The sequence below is a fragment of the Motacilla alba genome, chromosome 2 (assembly GCF_015832195.1).
Source record: "Motacilla alba alba isolate MOTALB_02 chromosome 2, Motacilla_alba_V1.0_pri, whole genome shotgun sequence".
NCBI classification, from domain to species: Eukaryota; Metazoa; Chordata; class Aves; order Passeriformes; family Motacillidae; genus Motacilla; species Motacilla alba.
This window is the reverse complement of record NC_052017.1, coordinates 17237744-17254369: the sequence shown is the minus strand read 5'-3', so window position 1 is coordinate 17254369 and position 16626 is coordinate 17237744. Positions and strand designations below refer to the sequence as shown.

The following is a 16626-nucleotide window of genomic DNA, read 5'->3' as shown; positions in this document are numbered from 1 at the left end:
TCAGCATTTGGTTTCTGCTGGAAGACAGATTTAGCAGCTGGAGTAGCTTAGCTTGTACAGGCCTCCTTCCTTCAGAGGAAAGGTAGGAGGCCAGAGGGAGGTGTCCCATGGGGTGTATCTAGGACAGGAGCTATCACTTGGATAAATCTGATCTAATTTTTGTGTTAGGTAAAATTTGTAAGTCTGCCTCTAATATAATAAGTCACACAAACACCAGAGCTTTCCATTTGACATGGGTGTGCAAAGGAAAAAACTGTCTTGCAATTCCACACATTGTAAGAAGTGTAACAGCCAAGGAGCAAAGCATAGCCTGTCCCTCAGCACATTTTATTTAGGATTTGCTGCCAGGGCTGACATCAAGTCCCTGAATGAGGACAGCTCTTGGATTTAATCATTGCTCCATGTACTGTTTATATATTTAGGTAGTGATTCTAATGGATAATTACTGTGCTGGGCCTAAGTTCCAGTTTCTGTTCCCAGAGAGAAATAATGTGGTCTCTGTGGTATCATATGAGACTGTCTCTTGTATTGGTTCTTGTTCTCTGTCTCTTTTCTGCATTTCTGGCTACAGAGTGCCCAATTCAAGCAGGACAAGAGGATAATCACTGCATCAGAGGCTTGTTGATAGCCCACTGATTAGGGTGCTTTCTTGGGACAATAGGGGCAATGGTCTGAGCAGCTCTAAAGATGGGAGCCCTTCTGGGTATTTTTTTAACTACTCGGCTGTTTCATAGGAGATAGGTGCTTGTACCATTGCTTTGCCCAATTACCTTCTGTGATGAATAGACCATCTGTGGGTATGAGAGCAGAGTGGTGGATGTTGTTTATCTTGGCTTTAACAAGACCTCTCATATCTCCCATAGCCTCCTTGTAGCCGCATGGGGGAGGTAGGGGTGGCCTTCAGGGTGTGTAACTGGCAGCTGGGTTTTAGCTGTGCTCCTCAGGGCTGGCCTCTGCTCCAGTGATTTCTGACATCAGAAACCTTGTTGTTGGGATGGAATGAACCCGCAGCAGGGTCAAGTCTGACACCAAGTTTTGAGAGAGGATTTGATGTGCTGAATGATGGCCGCTTCACCGGGACCCAGTGAGCCAGAGAAATGGACCAGCAGGAACTTCATGAAACTCCAGAGAGGCAAATGCAGCCTTTCATCAGGGACAGAGCAGCCCTGCAAGGACAGGTTGGCTTGGTAGCAGCTTTGCAGAAAGGACTTAGGGTATGACAACAAGGTGACTGTGTGTTGGCAGCATGTCCTTGCAGCAGGGGAACACTGAGTAGCTGTCTATGGGAAAAATTTAGCCAGCAGGTCAAGGGAAGTGATTATTCCCTTCTTCTCACAATTTGTGAGGTTGCACAGTTTTGGTTCCCCAATACATGAAAGATAATGACAAATTGGAGTGAGTCTAGGGAATGGCCTCTTGGCATTCTTCTTCTTAATCATGCAAACTAAGGTCTTGGTTCCAAGATCCTGTCTAAAGTAGCTTGTGAGGACTTCACACAAAGTCAAGCTGTTTGTTAGAGCGCACAGAGGTGAATTTTTGGGGCGGTGCCCTAACCAACCAGCTCTTCAACGCTGATGGCTCAACCCCTGAATTTGCTACTGACAGTAGTGAACTTTTTAGAAGTGAAGTAACTTCAGAAGTATTGAAGAGAATTCCTGCTGTAAATACAGACCATTTGGTAAATAGAGCAAAATTACAAAGGCATGCATGGCCTGCATGACTTTAATGGCTATCCATAGCTTTATGGCTATGGATTGTTAAAATGGTCACATTCTGCCCTTGAACACATCAATTGTACCTCGTTTAGTACTAAAAAACAGTTTATAAAAATAATTATTACTTAAATAATGAGTTTGATAAGCTGATTTATAACCAAATGAAATACAGTTAAGTAGGATCTCTCTTTTTTTGTTTATTTTTATTTTGTTTTTATTTTGTTTATTGAAGAAATACAAGTATTCAAAGAAATTTAATTGATATTTTCTTGTCCTTTTTGCTTTTGCCCATTTAAAAGTTACTAACAAAAATGCCCCTGTGTAAAGTATTTGAATACAGTGGCCTTAAATGTTTCACTTACCTGTGTAGTCTTTGACAGGTGTCGCCATGACATTTTATGAAAATCCTTTGCTAGACTTTTCTTCTCCTGACAAGCTGAGGAGCCTCAGGAAAGAAATGTAAACAACAACTATCTGCTGCTGTGGAATGGAACAGGTGCATCTGTGATTGGTCCATGCTGGTTGTTTCTAATTAATGACCAATCAAAGATGCAGCTGGGTCGACTCTTTGAAAGTCACAAGATGTTGTTATTGATTCCATTCTATTCCTGTCCAGTCTTCTGATGAGTCCTTTCTCTCTATTTTTTAAGTATAGTTTTAATATAGCATTTTTAATATAATATATCATAATATAATATATCAGCCTTCTGAAAAATGGGGTCAAGATTGCCATCTCTTCCTTCATTCTGGGACCCCTGCAAATCCCACAGAGGCACATCCTTGGAAACTGTACTGGTCAGCTTGGCACCTTTGGCTGGGAGCCAACCATGGCTTACTGGCTTCTTCAGAGGGCAGGTGCTCAGCTTCTGGTGGACTAAAGCAGAGCCTGCACAGGCTTGTCCTGTGCCTGTGTGTGTGTAGTTCTCAGATTTTATTATGCAAAACTGGTGGATGGGAGCTGCAGAAAATGCAGCATGGCAGAGCCTCTGGGGGCCCTCTGAAAAATAACTCTGGTACATATGAAACTTCTTGTTCATCTCACTGAGTTGTTCACTTGTAAATTTTAAAGTATTTTTTTAAATCCAGTATTGGATATATTTTGATCCGGTATCATAGGGGTTTTTGTGTTCTTCCATGTTTGCTGGCATTTTTTTGTCAGTTTGGGGCATGAAAAAGTTGCCTTGTTGGTCAGTTGGGCTGTTCTGTGCAATAGAATACAATTATTGTCCAAAAGTGATCCTGCCAGAACCCTGATTTCCACCTGGAGAACTAGGCTAAACTGAAATGTTCTCTCAGAATCTCTAGATGATAGAAGTATTTGGACTTGCTGATATAAGTATATAGGCAAAGTTGCCTTTTGACAAGAAGCTTTTTCGCAGGTGTTATCAGGAATCAGATGGGGAAAATACTGGGTTTTCTTTAGGTAAAAGAAGTCCATTTTCTTTTTGGTTTTTACTAATTCTTCTTAGCCAGTTGAATACATTTGTTTGTAGGAAAGTGGTAGTATTTCAGTGGCAGTAAAAAACCTTTATTTTTCATAACATTTTGGTAGGAAATTTATGTGACTACTGAGTTTTCCATCTGTCTTTATCATTAACTAACAAATTATTGGAAGTCACTGTAAGTAGCAGAGAAAAATGAAATAGCAGTAAAATGTAATACTGGACTAAATTAAACAGTTCCTGTTTTTATTGAAACTGTTATCAAACAACTTAATACCTTGAATGAATCTCTTCAGACTATTGTGCAAAAAAATAAATAATTGCTTTTATTCATTAAAATATCTACTTTTTCATTGTCTTAGTATTTTAAGACAGCTAAGTATATTTATAGAACATTTTCTGAATGTGGAGGACAGATTTTCAGGAGGGAGTAGTAACAGAAGTTATTATGAGAGCTTCAGGCTAGAAATACCACAAGGATCATGGCAATGACCTCAGACTAGTTGAAACTGTGTGGTGAAATAGGAGACTTAAGTCTTGAGGGTATGGAAAGTAAGAACTTAATATTGAGGAATTTCTTCCATGCTGCAAGAGTTGTTACTGTTATAAACTTGTGTCTGCATAACTTTGGCAGAATTTGGTGCTGTGTGTTTGCTCTGTTTATTAGATAGCTGGGGACAAAGGAGGGATGGGGAACACAGAGCAACAATATGGGCCTATGCCATCCTTACAGTCTTATATATGACAATTTTGTCAAAAGCAAAGAAAAAATGGAAGTATCTTGAAATCTTAGTTATAAGAAATTAAAATTTAAAAATGTGCTTTTGAGGAAAGACCTGGCCTCAGCAAAAACAGGTATCATTGAGACTTTAAAGATTATCCTTAGCTTTTAAAATTCATGCAAGTCTCAAGTAATGACTTGACATAAATATAAGTAAGAAACAAGGATGTTTTTTCTCACTTTTGCTTGTTACCATTGCTGCTGACTTCAGCATGAGGGAATGTCCAGACAGAGACAGTGACTCAATGGACTTATAGTGGCAGATCAAGCTAAAGCAGCATGAAAAGACAAAGATTGCCCATCTTATCAAAAAGATATGGTCAACTGATGGTTAGGGGTAAAGAGTGAAACTAATCTAATGGCGTTTTCCCTATTTTCGTTATACCATGCTTTGCACCTTGTATTTCAAAAAGGTCCAGAGCTCCCAGTGCATCCAGGTTTTGATTGCTGCAGTCTACCCAGCTTTACTATTACTAGAAATTTTCAGATTCAACACAGAATTACCAGAGGATACATACAATAGCTGTGTTAGAAGAGAGTAGGAGTGCCTTGTTCATGCCAGTGGTTTTTGGTTCTGTGGGAAGGTTTCAATGCTCCAGCGCCCAAGTATCCTATACCAGCCAAATACAGATTTTATCATCAGTTAATATTTCTCTTCAGCTGGATTAAGGTGTTGCCAGATATCAGTAAGATATTTCAATGCAGAAATTTGTAAGGCATCTTGCCTACAGAGAGGAGTCCTGTAGCTTCACAGAAGAGAAACTCATGAACTCAAATGTAAGCTTTAAACTGTATTTTATTTCATAAAACCGAGGAGTTAAATAACTTTCTGCCTCAGTTTTTTTTTTCTTCTTTGTTATAAGAGTATTATGTGAGAAATTATATTTCCATTTAAAATCCATTGTTTGAGAGAATTAACAGATACTTGTAAAGGTCACAGAAGAGGACACAATCTTATTTGTTCACTTACTCTTGTATTATCAGGTATTTAACTTTCCTCTATTAAATAATGTATTTCTAAAGATAATTTTTTGATCTTTAAACAAAAGCTAATTGTGATTAAAGTTCTCCTAAGTATGTAAGCTGCCCTACATGGAGATCATTGTTAGCAATATAACCATGATAACGTGGTGCTTAGTCAGGGTTAGGTCAGCACCGTGTATGTGATGGAGGTGCTGAGAGAAGTGAGCTGGGTGGTTTCCTGACACCTGCATGACATTAGCTCTTGCCATAAGGAGTAAACCTTTACCAGTTGTGACTCAGGAGTTATGGTCTTATCAGTATGGGTGCTGTGCCAAGCCTATACTGTGGTTATGCAGCTCCGTGCTCTAAAGCCAGCCTAGACCCCGTGTGTTCAGGTGAGATTCACCATCACACTGTGAGGGCATGTCCTCAGCTCCCAGGTGGGTTTTGCAGCTCAGCAGCACTGTCTGAGCTGAAGGCCTTTCTGTGAACGTGGTGTGTGTGCCTGAGCTCAGAGTTGTACTGGCTAAAGGCACAGGAAGGCTGTGCTGAGCATCCCAACCCAGGGCAGATGGGCTTAGCCACCCAAGTCAGGGTAACTGCATCTTTCATTGCACTCTGTTGTGTTTCATGTAGATCACCCCTGAGAGAAATGATGAAATACTTTGCACATCCTGCCACTGACCGTTGATAAAGGGGCAGCAAAAAATACTGTGTTTTGAAAGAGCTCTGTATGTAGGGAAGGAAAGGGCAGTCATGTGGTGTGTTCACAGGATCATCATCTGGGTTTGATGCTTGTAAACCTTTCTTTGAGCATGTTCTTTTGCCTCATGGGTGTTTAATTTCCCTTCCCTAAAGCATACCTCTTTGTTGACAGGAATGTTGTTACATGGCTGATATTACTGAAATGTTTTCTGCTGTGGCCCGTGTTTAAGTCTGTGGTCTGTTGCTTGAAGGTTGAAGAATGATCAAAAACTCCAGAGATATTTCTGCAGCTAAGTTATACTACATGACAAAGGGGATGGCTGAACATTCTAGTTTGTGTTGTAGCTGTCAGACAGTGCAGGGCTGGCAGTACCTCAGAGCTCTTGGAAGTGGGAGCCACAGCATTGTCTGATGTGCGCTTCCGAAATGGTTGTGTGGTGTTGTTACCTTGTTCACATTCATCCTCATACATGTTGTCCTGGAGCAGCAGGGAATTTCATAGTCCTCTTTGATTTGTGATGTACAAAAATGGGCACAATCTTGCTGTTTCAGGTAAATCTGTTGTAATAGAAGCGTAAGTAAGTGCAAGAGGGACTTGAGGGAACATGGAGACAGGAACATCCCTTGTGTTTAATTATCTTTCCAGAGGCTTTGCTGACATATGTTCTGTGCCCTAACAAAAATAATTTCTAAGTTATATTCTGTTTCTTCTTGCTTTAATCGCCATGGGAGTGATTTTTTTAGCTGAAGATAAAACACTCCTCAGAGCTCCAGCAGCTTACATGAAGTGGAACCTGTGGGTATTGTTGGTGTTCAGAATTTCACCTGGGCAATGTGTGGAAGAAAAATATTGTGAATTAATTTAACGAATGGATTTTGAGTCTCTATTTTGTCATGCTCAAAAAGGATTTTTAGAAGTGAGCAGTTAGTTCTGTCAAATAGGAAAAGCATTGCTGTATCATGATGTGGATCAGACAACTCAAGAGGAAAGGCAATAGGGTTTTTTAAGGGCATGTGATTTAAAGGAGAATAAAGAAAAAAAAGAATTTATTATGCCTTTGAAAACAACTTTTCTCTCTCAAGTGAGACTGGGGCCAAAGCATTTCTCCAAGTTGTATGTTTAAGCTGTCTGTTTTAAGGCATAGAATGCATATTTGCTTTGAAAATTCAGGACTCAAGGACAGCTGTGATTTTGCTTTGGATCAATATTTTGTGGGAGCACTGAAGCACAGGCAGAATCAAGACTGTTTGACTTGTGTGGAAGGAAGATTTTTCAACTCTGCCACTTATTCTGTGTTAATGGTTTCAGTAGCTCAATATTGAGTGTGGTTTTAATAGTCTGAAATGCAAAACTAGCATTTCTAAATTTTGCACTAACTTTTAAACTGGGCAGAAAAGTGAGTCACACCCAACTGCAAAGCTGGTATGCAAAGCCTGTCTTTTTAGCCAAAAAAAGATTTTTTTTTGCCACTAAATCCAAGACAGTTTAAATGCTAAAACATAGAAGGTTCCTTATGTTCTTCATAAGGAAGAACTTTTTCATAACTGAAAGCTATCATCAAAAAATGAGTATGTCTTTGCATATCTTGGAAAAGTGAAATAAATGCAATCATTATCTTGTTTAATTTTTTTACAAATGTAGTTAGTTTCTGAATCCTAAAGAATGTTTAGCTGTATAGATATTTGAGCACTAAAAAAGACAATTTTACCTAGAAACATAAAGACATAAATGATGAACATAAAGAAATAAATGATGTCTCCAATTATAATTTAAAAAAGAGAAAAATAGTTTAATAGCTCATTAAATATTGGCATTATAAATAAAAGTCATGGGAAAGCTCCTCTCAGTCTTTGAAAGAAAACTAGTTTAATTTCAGTCTGAAAAAGTTTTTCCAGACAAAGGAAAATGGAAATTTGTAGTAGGATTCATATGGGGTTTGATTGCAGTCTAATGAAGAAAGAGGTATCAGCTCTTGATAATAATACAAAGATTAAGTTAACAGCTCTATTTTATAAAAGCAGGCTAATATTAAATAATAGTTAGGTAATGCTGAGTAGTCTGTTTAGTATTCAGGAAAGTTAACATCTTCCTTTCCTAAGTAGAAACACAATTACCCACTAATTGTAGGAACATCTGACTGTTTCTGCTCTCCTTCATAGCAATTACAGAAAACACAGGGACAAAAATATTAAAGACTAAGGGGAAGCAGGGCTCATCTTAGCTTGGAATGCCTTCTTTTCTTTTCATTAATTGCCTTTGTATTCTAGGACCTCAGATTTTCCCATTGCTTTTCTCAGTGTTTGTATCTCAGCACCATAAAGTGCCCATCCTGTTGCTGACTTTCAAGTGCAACTCATTGATGTACCATCTAAATTTTGTGATTTGCTGAGATTTGCTGATGACTGATGGCAACTGCACTGAGGGCCTTGTGTTCCCAACCCTCCCGATTGTATTGGTCATGGGAGAGCAACTTTACAGTGCATCTATACTGCAACTGCTGTGGTGAATTCAGGTTGTGTAAAATGCTCTGCCAGGCTCTAGCCCACTTGTGTTAATTATTGGTCGATGCAAAGACCTGGCAGCACAGAATCCTCCCAAGATTGGACAGAATCCAGTCGAGGGTCACAAGGATTATTAACTTGGCTGGAGCCTCTTTGCTCTGACAGGTTGAGAGAGCTGGGACTGTTCAGCCTGGAGAAGGCGCAAGGGCAGTAGTGTCATCAGTGTACAAAAGAATCTGAAGGGAGGGGGCAAAGAAGAGCCAGGCTCTCTTCATTCATGCCCAGTGAGAAGGCCAAAGACAATAATCACCAAATGAAACATGAGATTCCCCCTAATGTCAGGAAACCCTTCTTCACTGTGAGATTGACCAAACACTGACACAAGTTTCCCAAAAAGGCCGCAGAGTCTCTGTCCTAGAAGATACACAAAAACTGTCTGGACATTGTCCAGCAAAAATGGCTGTATCTGCCCCTGTTTGAGAGGGATAGGGAGGGACCAGATGACCTCCAGAGGTTCCTTTCAACCTCAGTCATTCTGTGATCTGCCATCTTTTTACACCACTGTGGAAGCTACACTTGCTCCATCTTGTACAGACAGCAAGACAGTAAAGGTGTTTCCTCCTGGGACAATGCAAGCATTCAACTGGGCTTACCAGTCCTCATCTCCTTTTATCCAAACTAGTTCAGCTGAACACTTGTTTCTGAATCTCCCTAGTGCTGCACATCCCAGGAGATTGCTTAGTTTAGTTGCAGTCCTGTGGCAGCTTGTTTCCGGCTGTGCAGGTCCTAATAAACTTTCCCACACTGGAGATGTTCATGAGAAGATCTTTTGGTTTTCTTAAGGAGCTAGACCCAGCATGGTTAGAACTCATCAACACCATCAAGTCCAGATTGATTTCTTCTGTTAATTGAGATGACTCTTTCTGAGTGCTTTAGTCCTTGAAGGGCTTTGGAGGTCACGATGGCATGGGACTGAGCTGCAGCAATGCTCATGAGCCACACTCATGCAGTACTGGCTAATGGAGTACAGGCACCTTGGTTGTACAGGAGTCAGCATAGGCCTGGCAGGGCCAACACAGGCATTATGGAAGAGGTACTTCATACCCCTTCCCTCTGGTCTGTATAATTCATGTTTCTTTCTGTTATTGAGTGTATCACAGGCTCCCATTCCCTGAAAATAGCTGTATCAGAAATGTGTTCTGTCTTGAGTGCATAAGAATGTCCATCTTTTGCAATTCTGCATTTAAGATTACTTATGTTTTTCCCTGAGCACTAAGCATGATTATTAATGGCTGTGAAACTGAAAGGTTCCAAAATTGCTCTTTTTTTTTTTTTTTTTTTGTGGCGTACCTCAGTTTTACTCTTGGAAGGAGTTTTCACCTGAGGCTTTATGCTATATAATGCCAGCAAATTGAACTGTGAATATAAAATTCCTTGAGCTAAAATGAAAATTTTGGTTTTATTGGTAAGTGTGGGGTTATGTATGAGGAAAGCTGGATGCTATAAAAGGATAAATTTCTTCCTCAGCTACTTTTTTTAGAAGTACTTTGTGATTTACCAACAACTATCTCTACAGAGCCAACTCGGTGTGTTTGAGATTGTCCATTAGGATTTGTAAGGTAATCTTCTGATTTATCTAACTGAAGTAGAATAAGAGGAATCTCAGTACTGAGACTAGCACATTCATCAGGGTCAAACCATATAATTGTTCTGTGCTCTCTTCCAATAGTCTGTTGAAAAGGAGAATGACATGTGTGCTTTATTTTTTAAAGAGTGTGAGCTGGTTTTTCTCTTTTCATTATGGGCTTGGTCTGTGTTCCACATAGACTTTGAAACCAGGTCATTATTGTGCATTTAAGAATATTTAACTTCCTATTGCATTTGCTTGCAGGTGTATTGTATCTTCAGTATGGAGATGAAACAAAGCAGTTGAGGATGCCGAATGAAATCACAAGCACAGACACAATTCGTGCCCTTTTTGTAAGTGCCTTCCCCCAGCAGCTGACAATGAAAATGCTGGAATCACCCAGTGTCGCCATTTACATCAAGGATGAGAGCAGAAATATATACTATGAGTTGTCTGATGTGAGGTAAGACATGTAATTGTAGCTGCTGGATTCATGGGGTTGGGTTTTTTTGTGTTTTCTGTTTTGTTGTGCACTTGTACAATAGAAAGGAATGGGGTTGATAAGTATCTGACAGAGAGTGGCCTGACACATAAAGGCATGTTCAGTGGTATCTAAGTAATCCAGGAGGTCTGGTCTGACAATACCTTTAGCTGTAGGTGCAATATCCATTGCACAAGCCACTGATAAACAGCATGCTTTGTTGAAATGTTTGTATAATATATAAAGGTTCACATATTTAATACGTTTATTGAATTTTAACAGAGACACAATCACTTAGAATACAGAATAAACATTTACAGAAAAGCTGGGTTGTTTCTTTGCTGGGAGTGCAAAGCCTGATCTCATGAGCCTGAAGTAACAGGCATGAATGTCACTGATCTCCTCACAACGGTGCCAGTTCAGCCATCTAACATAGCCAAAGCTCTATGGCACTGGGGAAGCACTGCTGCACCTTCTTCCTGTTATATGTCAGGATGCAGCAACTGATGCAGTCACTTCACTAATTCAGAGCTTGGTCAAGAAATGGTTTACCTTTCTATCCTTTATTTTGTGGGAGTGCAGCTGAGAAAGTCCCAAATCATGCATACATAAAGCTCTCAGGTATGAGAGGTCTCTACCACAGACATGTAACGCTTTATAAATAAACTGTGATAAAAATGGACAGAAGAGCATAAGAAGACAAAGGAGAAAGCGGAAAAGCTGTTTGCTCTCTCTTAGTCTGCCACTAGTGCAGAAAAATTTTGTGGTGCAAGAGAAGTGTACTGTCCACTGCTGCCTTGTTTCTTCTGGAGATCCTATGGCTAAGGTGGTCCTCCTTATCATGCTGTAGTTAAAAGAGCAAGTTGGAGCTTTTCTAGCCTTTCCCAATCCAACTTCTCTATTCCTGTTCTTAATCTTTGAACAGCACCACACTCCACTCTGTCTTGCTTTCCTCAGGCTGTCTGTCCAGTGTCTTGTAATTAGCGAGTCTCTTGGATTTCAGTTTCTTTTAATCTTATTTGCTTTGCAGACTGCCACACCCCTGTTTGGTCACTGTAATACCTATGTGAAGACCCGTCTGATTTTTTTCATCAAATATCATCATCTTTCAACATGTACCCAAGTTTCTTGTACATCAAACAGTTTATTCACAAGATCAGATCAACTGATTGACACATGATAGGGGTTACTACATCTCTGTTGCCAAGTGCATTATTGCCAACCATCATCTAGCCCATTGGCTCCTTCTCTCTCCCTTTATCCCTCCATCTTCCCTTGAGTTTCAGACTAACAGTTTATGACTTCATGCCCTTGAGAAAGAGGTTGTTGATTATCCTAATGCCACTCCACCTTTTTTTCCCTTGCTCCCATTGCAGGCGTCACTCTGCCAGCCTCAGGCCTGGCTCAACCCCAACATCTGCTTCCTCTGTTCCTATGCCTGTATTGTTGAACATTTCTAGAGGAAATCCCACAACCCAGCTGACTTCCTTCATAACAAATTCCCTCCTTCAGTTCTGCCAGCCTTCTCACTTAGGAAACCTCAGCAATTCCAGGTTAACGGAGTCCATAACATGCGTTTTCACCACCTTTGAAAAACTTCCACAATCATTTCTCCATTTCTGTTCCTTACTCTTCACAACATCTTGTCAGTGTCTGCCCTCAGAGAACAGATTAAATGAAGCGTCCTTTTTCTCTCCTTGTCTTCCTTCAACCCACTACTTTCTTTCCCTTAAACAGAGGACTTTCAGTCTGGTCTTTAAGTTCTCCATCTCCCTCAGAGGCTGCTCCATGTTCTTCTGTGCCTTGCATTAGCCATCATACTCCTCCTTTTCCTCCTCCTTTTCCTCCTCCTTTTCCTCCTCCTTTTCCTCCTCCTTTTCCTCCTCCTTTTCCTCCTTCTTTTCCTCCTTCTTTTCCTCCTTCCTTTTCCTCCTTCTTTTCCTCCTTCTTTTCCTCCTTCTTTTCCTCCTTCTTTTCCTCCTTCTTTTCCTCCTTCCTTTTCCTCCTTCCTTTTCCTCCTTCCTTTTCCTCCTTCCTTTTCCTCCTCCTTTTCCTCCTCCTTTTCCTCCTCCTTTTCCTCCTCCTTTTCCTCCTCCTTTTCCTCCTCCTTTTCCTCCTCCTTTTCCTCCTCCTTTTCCTCTCTTTCTTCTTTTTCTTCTTCTTCCTTCTTCTTTGTTGTCTTCATTGTCTTCTTCGTGTTCTTCATCTTCTTCTTTTAATTTTTTTTCTCACTGGGGACAAAGCCCTGTCTTTCTATTTAAGTCCAGATTTTTCCTAAAGTGATTCAGGGCTCTGCATCTAGTGTGGACTTCAGATTTTTGCTCCAGAACATCCCTATTTTACAGCCTTTCATTTCCCATCATTCTCATTTTTTCATGAGAAAAAACCACTCATGTAATTCTTCAATTTTTTAATAGCAACTGCTGTAATTGGCTTTTCTTGGCAGTTGGCACAGGTAATGGGTAATCTCGCTGTAATCTTGCTTGCTCTTACCCATTCAAATGAAGCAACAAAGATCATTCTCCTTGTTTGACAAGCAGACTGTTCTGCATGCATTTATGTTTCACTTGTCCTCTCTGACTGTATCTTCTCCATCTCATTAAACCACTTGTCTTCATTATGAAGGCTCCTCCAAGCCCACTTCAATGCTACTTTTTATTTCTTGTTGAGTACCAAGTGCCATCTGCTTCCACTTGGTGAATAATGCCAGTTTGAATTCTACATCTTTAATTTTCAAATAAGTGCCTTTCCTCTCTCTCAGGCAGCCCTCTAACGTGCTTGGAAGGTGTTGTCCACAGACATCTGCAAAACCACTGCATTAGTCTCCTTCCCATCTCTCTGTTGCACTGCCTACTCAGAGCATGCCCGTGGTTCCAGCATTTGTTTACTGCTCCTCTGGCTGGAGAGCCTATGATCTTCTGAGTTCTTTTTGTTCCCTTATCTTCCTGCAGCTATTCTGTTGTCTTTTGTGACTCCTATTCACCTTGTAAGTTGGTGAAAAGTTGTCTTCCTGGTGTGTTAACACAGCACACACAGATCAGTGAGGCCTTTGAACATGCCACGGGCATCTGGGAGCTACAGTAATGCAAATTATAGTAATAATAAATGTACAGTAATACATACCTGTTATCAGTAATGTTTATCTTAGAATAGTAACATGAGGTGAAATACATTCATATCAGAGATCAAATGCCTAGTATTTTGGTGCTTTGCCTTGCAGCAATGTTTTACTTTAAAGTGTCATGTTTCTACAAGAAATATTTATGGAAAATGCCTTTAAAAAAATTCCAGTTGTTTGAGGTACCTTTTCATAGCCATTCGACAGAAAATACAGCAGATAAAATGTATTTAAATGAATAATATGCTGTTTCTTGAATGGAAGATGAGAGAGCTTGCTTTGTATCAAGAAGAACACAGTCCCAAGTCCGAGGCAGACAATGGTAACTGAGCCTCCCAGTGCAGGTCTCAAAGCCAAAGGGTCACATTTGCAAGATGGAAAACAGTTTGTGTTACCGTAAATAATTGAAGAACTTGAACTTGCTGCAAGGTAGCTGTTTTCCTATGCAGTCTACAAGTAAACACTCATAAATACTAAACTTCTCATCAGCCCTCCAGTTCTTAAACACGAGACACTGATCTGTCTCTCAAGCTGCGGGGCTTCTTTAATAACTACTTGACATCTACAGCAGCAACACAAGTTCTGACTAGCTACCCGTTCAAAGCAATCACTGATTGTAATATGACATTGTAAGAAAGAAATTGGACCTGCCCAACAATTCTTCCCTTCATTTTTAAATTGTAATCCAAGTGATTAAGATCAGTTCACTAGACTTGTAGCTGCACCTGGAGGAAAGGAATTCAGTCACATGTGTAAGTAAATTCTCTAGAGATCACTACAGGGAAATGAAAGGAATCGCAGCATTGAAAGGATGTAAGTGAGCATAGATTGGAGGCTTTGCTACTGATTAAATGTAAACCAGAAATCAGCAGAGCTCAGGGCAAGTGTCAAAGCCATAAAATTATTGGAAGGTAGGTCTTGAAACAAAATGAAAAACTGTCATCTCTTTCCTAAACATAGTAGTTAAAAAATTAACTAATCAAAGACAAAGTGTAAAGTCCGAAAGAAACAAAAGTATTCTTGTAGGGCTTTTCATCTAAATTATTTCTGTGTAAGCTTTCCTCAGATTTTTTGCTAATTTGTTTCTGCAATACTTTTTCCCTTTAAAAGCTTTCTTTATTACAGATAAAGTTTAGAGGAAGAATTTATCTATAACTGAACTTTCAGCTTTTGTGGATTTTTTTCAGCTTTGTGAGCAAGCTGATAATTAAAATTTCCCCATTACAGTTAGAAAGACTGCTTTTCTTTTGATATTCTCGCTTCTTAGAATAGCAAAAATTTATGTGGGCTGAGTGCACAATAAAACATGTAAATATTAACTAAATCCTTTTTGAGTGCTGTGTAAATGTTGAAGTTCTATTGTCTTCAAAGTGTTTTCCCTCTATGGCAGGATCTTGAAAGAAACTTAACACTATCTAATTTTTATGGGTGTGGAGTTCTAGTGAAAGAATGATACTTCCCATGGGAAAGAGAATCAAAGTAGGCTTTTGTTTGTTTGTGTGTGTCTTAGTTATGGCATTTACGTTTTTCTTATAGATCGACTGCAGACCTACTATGTTTGTCTGTTACCTGAAACATTCAGGCAACAAGTAAATAAAACTGCTTTCATCTGTTGTCATTGCTGATTCTTTAATTCCAGGAATATTCAAGACCGATCTTTCCTTAAAGTTTACAACAAAGACCCTGCACATGCATTTAATCATACTTCCAGAGCTGTAAATGGAGATATAAGGGTAAGTACTAATGCTGCATTTATACTTTATGCTTTTTTCCTCCAGCTTTTCTGCTAAATGTTTAAACTCTGAAATGTAATATGTACATAGCAGTTCAGAAAATCCAGGCTGCATATATGGCACATATACAGAAAAGGGAATAAATAATGCTTCTTGTAATGTGCTTTAACTGCTTTCCTTTTTCCAATTATTTGCCCTGGGCATTAGCTGGTATTTTGATCTTGTTTAAATGCAGTAAATCATGTGAAGCAAAACATAGCCTTTAATTATATATTTTGTGACAAAGACAGTACTCAGAGTTTTACAGCTTCCTATTCTGTGTTTGCAAACCCTTTACAGAGAAGTATGGCATAGTGTTAGTACACTCCAGCAAAGTTTCAGTAGGGATTGGTTTCCAGTGGCTGAGCAACTGTACCTTGATTCAAGTCTACTGAAACTCCTTGTAAATGATGGTTTTGGATAAGAAATTCTGATAAATACTCATTGTGGTATAAATGGTTTTGTCTTTTCCTAAATGTTCTACCTGCACTGAAAAAGGATGAGTATTTGTACTTTCCGGTGGACGTTTTGTATTAGGAAACTACAGAGAATGCATTTGGAACTTTAGATTTCTCTCTCACTGTGTCAGTCTTTTGCTGCACTTTTACCTCCAATCTTGGTGCCAAGAGGCAGGAGACGGAGCTGTGGGCCATCTCTTCCACCACATTACCTGCAGGTGGTGTTGCTGTAGAGGGGGGTGGTGGTGAGATTACATAACCTCATCTCCTCCCCACCCATCCTAGGTCTGTCCACAGGAAACAGTGCAACCAAATTAACTCCATGGGGCCAGAAGACGGTGCCACTACTGTCCTACCTGCTTTGTGGCTTTTATGTGCGTTCCAAAGCGCAAAGTGATTCAACTGTACAGAAAATTTCCTGTGATGTGATTTCCTTAAGTGTGCATTTGCGACTTGGTTTCATTATCAATTCTGAGCATGTCTCCCTGCTTTATTACTAATATTTGTGTAAATAATTCTTGTGTTTCAACAGTTTAAGGCCACAATATTTTAGAAAGATTGAAATAATTTGTTTACAGGTACTATTCTCAACCACCTCTCATTTATGCACTTCAGTTATAAAATGGTCCTTTGGATAGGTCAGAAATCTAATTACTTGATTTTTCACACAGCTGCACACACAACATGAGAAAGGAAATCGATGTACTTCAAGGGGAAGATGTGATAGTTTTTTGTGTATTCTGTAAAATCCTGGAATTCTTCAGTTCTAGTTATATTCCTGTGGCAGTAACTGGATGTATCCGATACATCTCATTCATATTCAAAGGCATGACATACTGTCACTGTGCATCATGACATTAATGCTTGTAACTGTGGCTTTATAAAGTTATACTGTTCTTGTTCCATGTACAGCGGATGCTGAAAGTATATACTGTGGCTTTATTTGTGTGTTCTAGGCCTATTTGAAGGTACTATTATATATACTACATACATTTGAAAGTAAAAATTACTTCTTTGGCCCTCTTCCAGGCATTTGCTGCCTAGCAGAGTTGTTTTGAGCAC

General features: G+C 39.5%; 1 protein-coding gene across 32 annotated transcripts in view; it reads left to right on the top strand.

The window, feature by feature from the left end:
- KIAA1217 (KIAA1217 ortholog) overlaps window positions 1-16626 on the top strand; it is a 357281-nt gene that overhangs the window by 269232 nt on the left and 71423 nt on the right. For all 32 annotated transcript variants that reach the window (XR_005256064.1, XM_038129611.1, XM_038129612.1 and 29 more), the window contains 2 exons: window positions 10000-10198; window positions 14974-15067. Coding sequence is in view for 31 of the 32 variants with exons in the window: in XM_038129611.1 (XP_037985539.1) it covers window positions 10000-10198; window positions 14974-15067 (293 nt within the window). In the remaining variant the exon portion in view is untranslated. The remainder of the gene's footprint in view (window positions 1-9999; window positions 10199-14973; window positions 15068-16626) is intronic.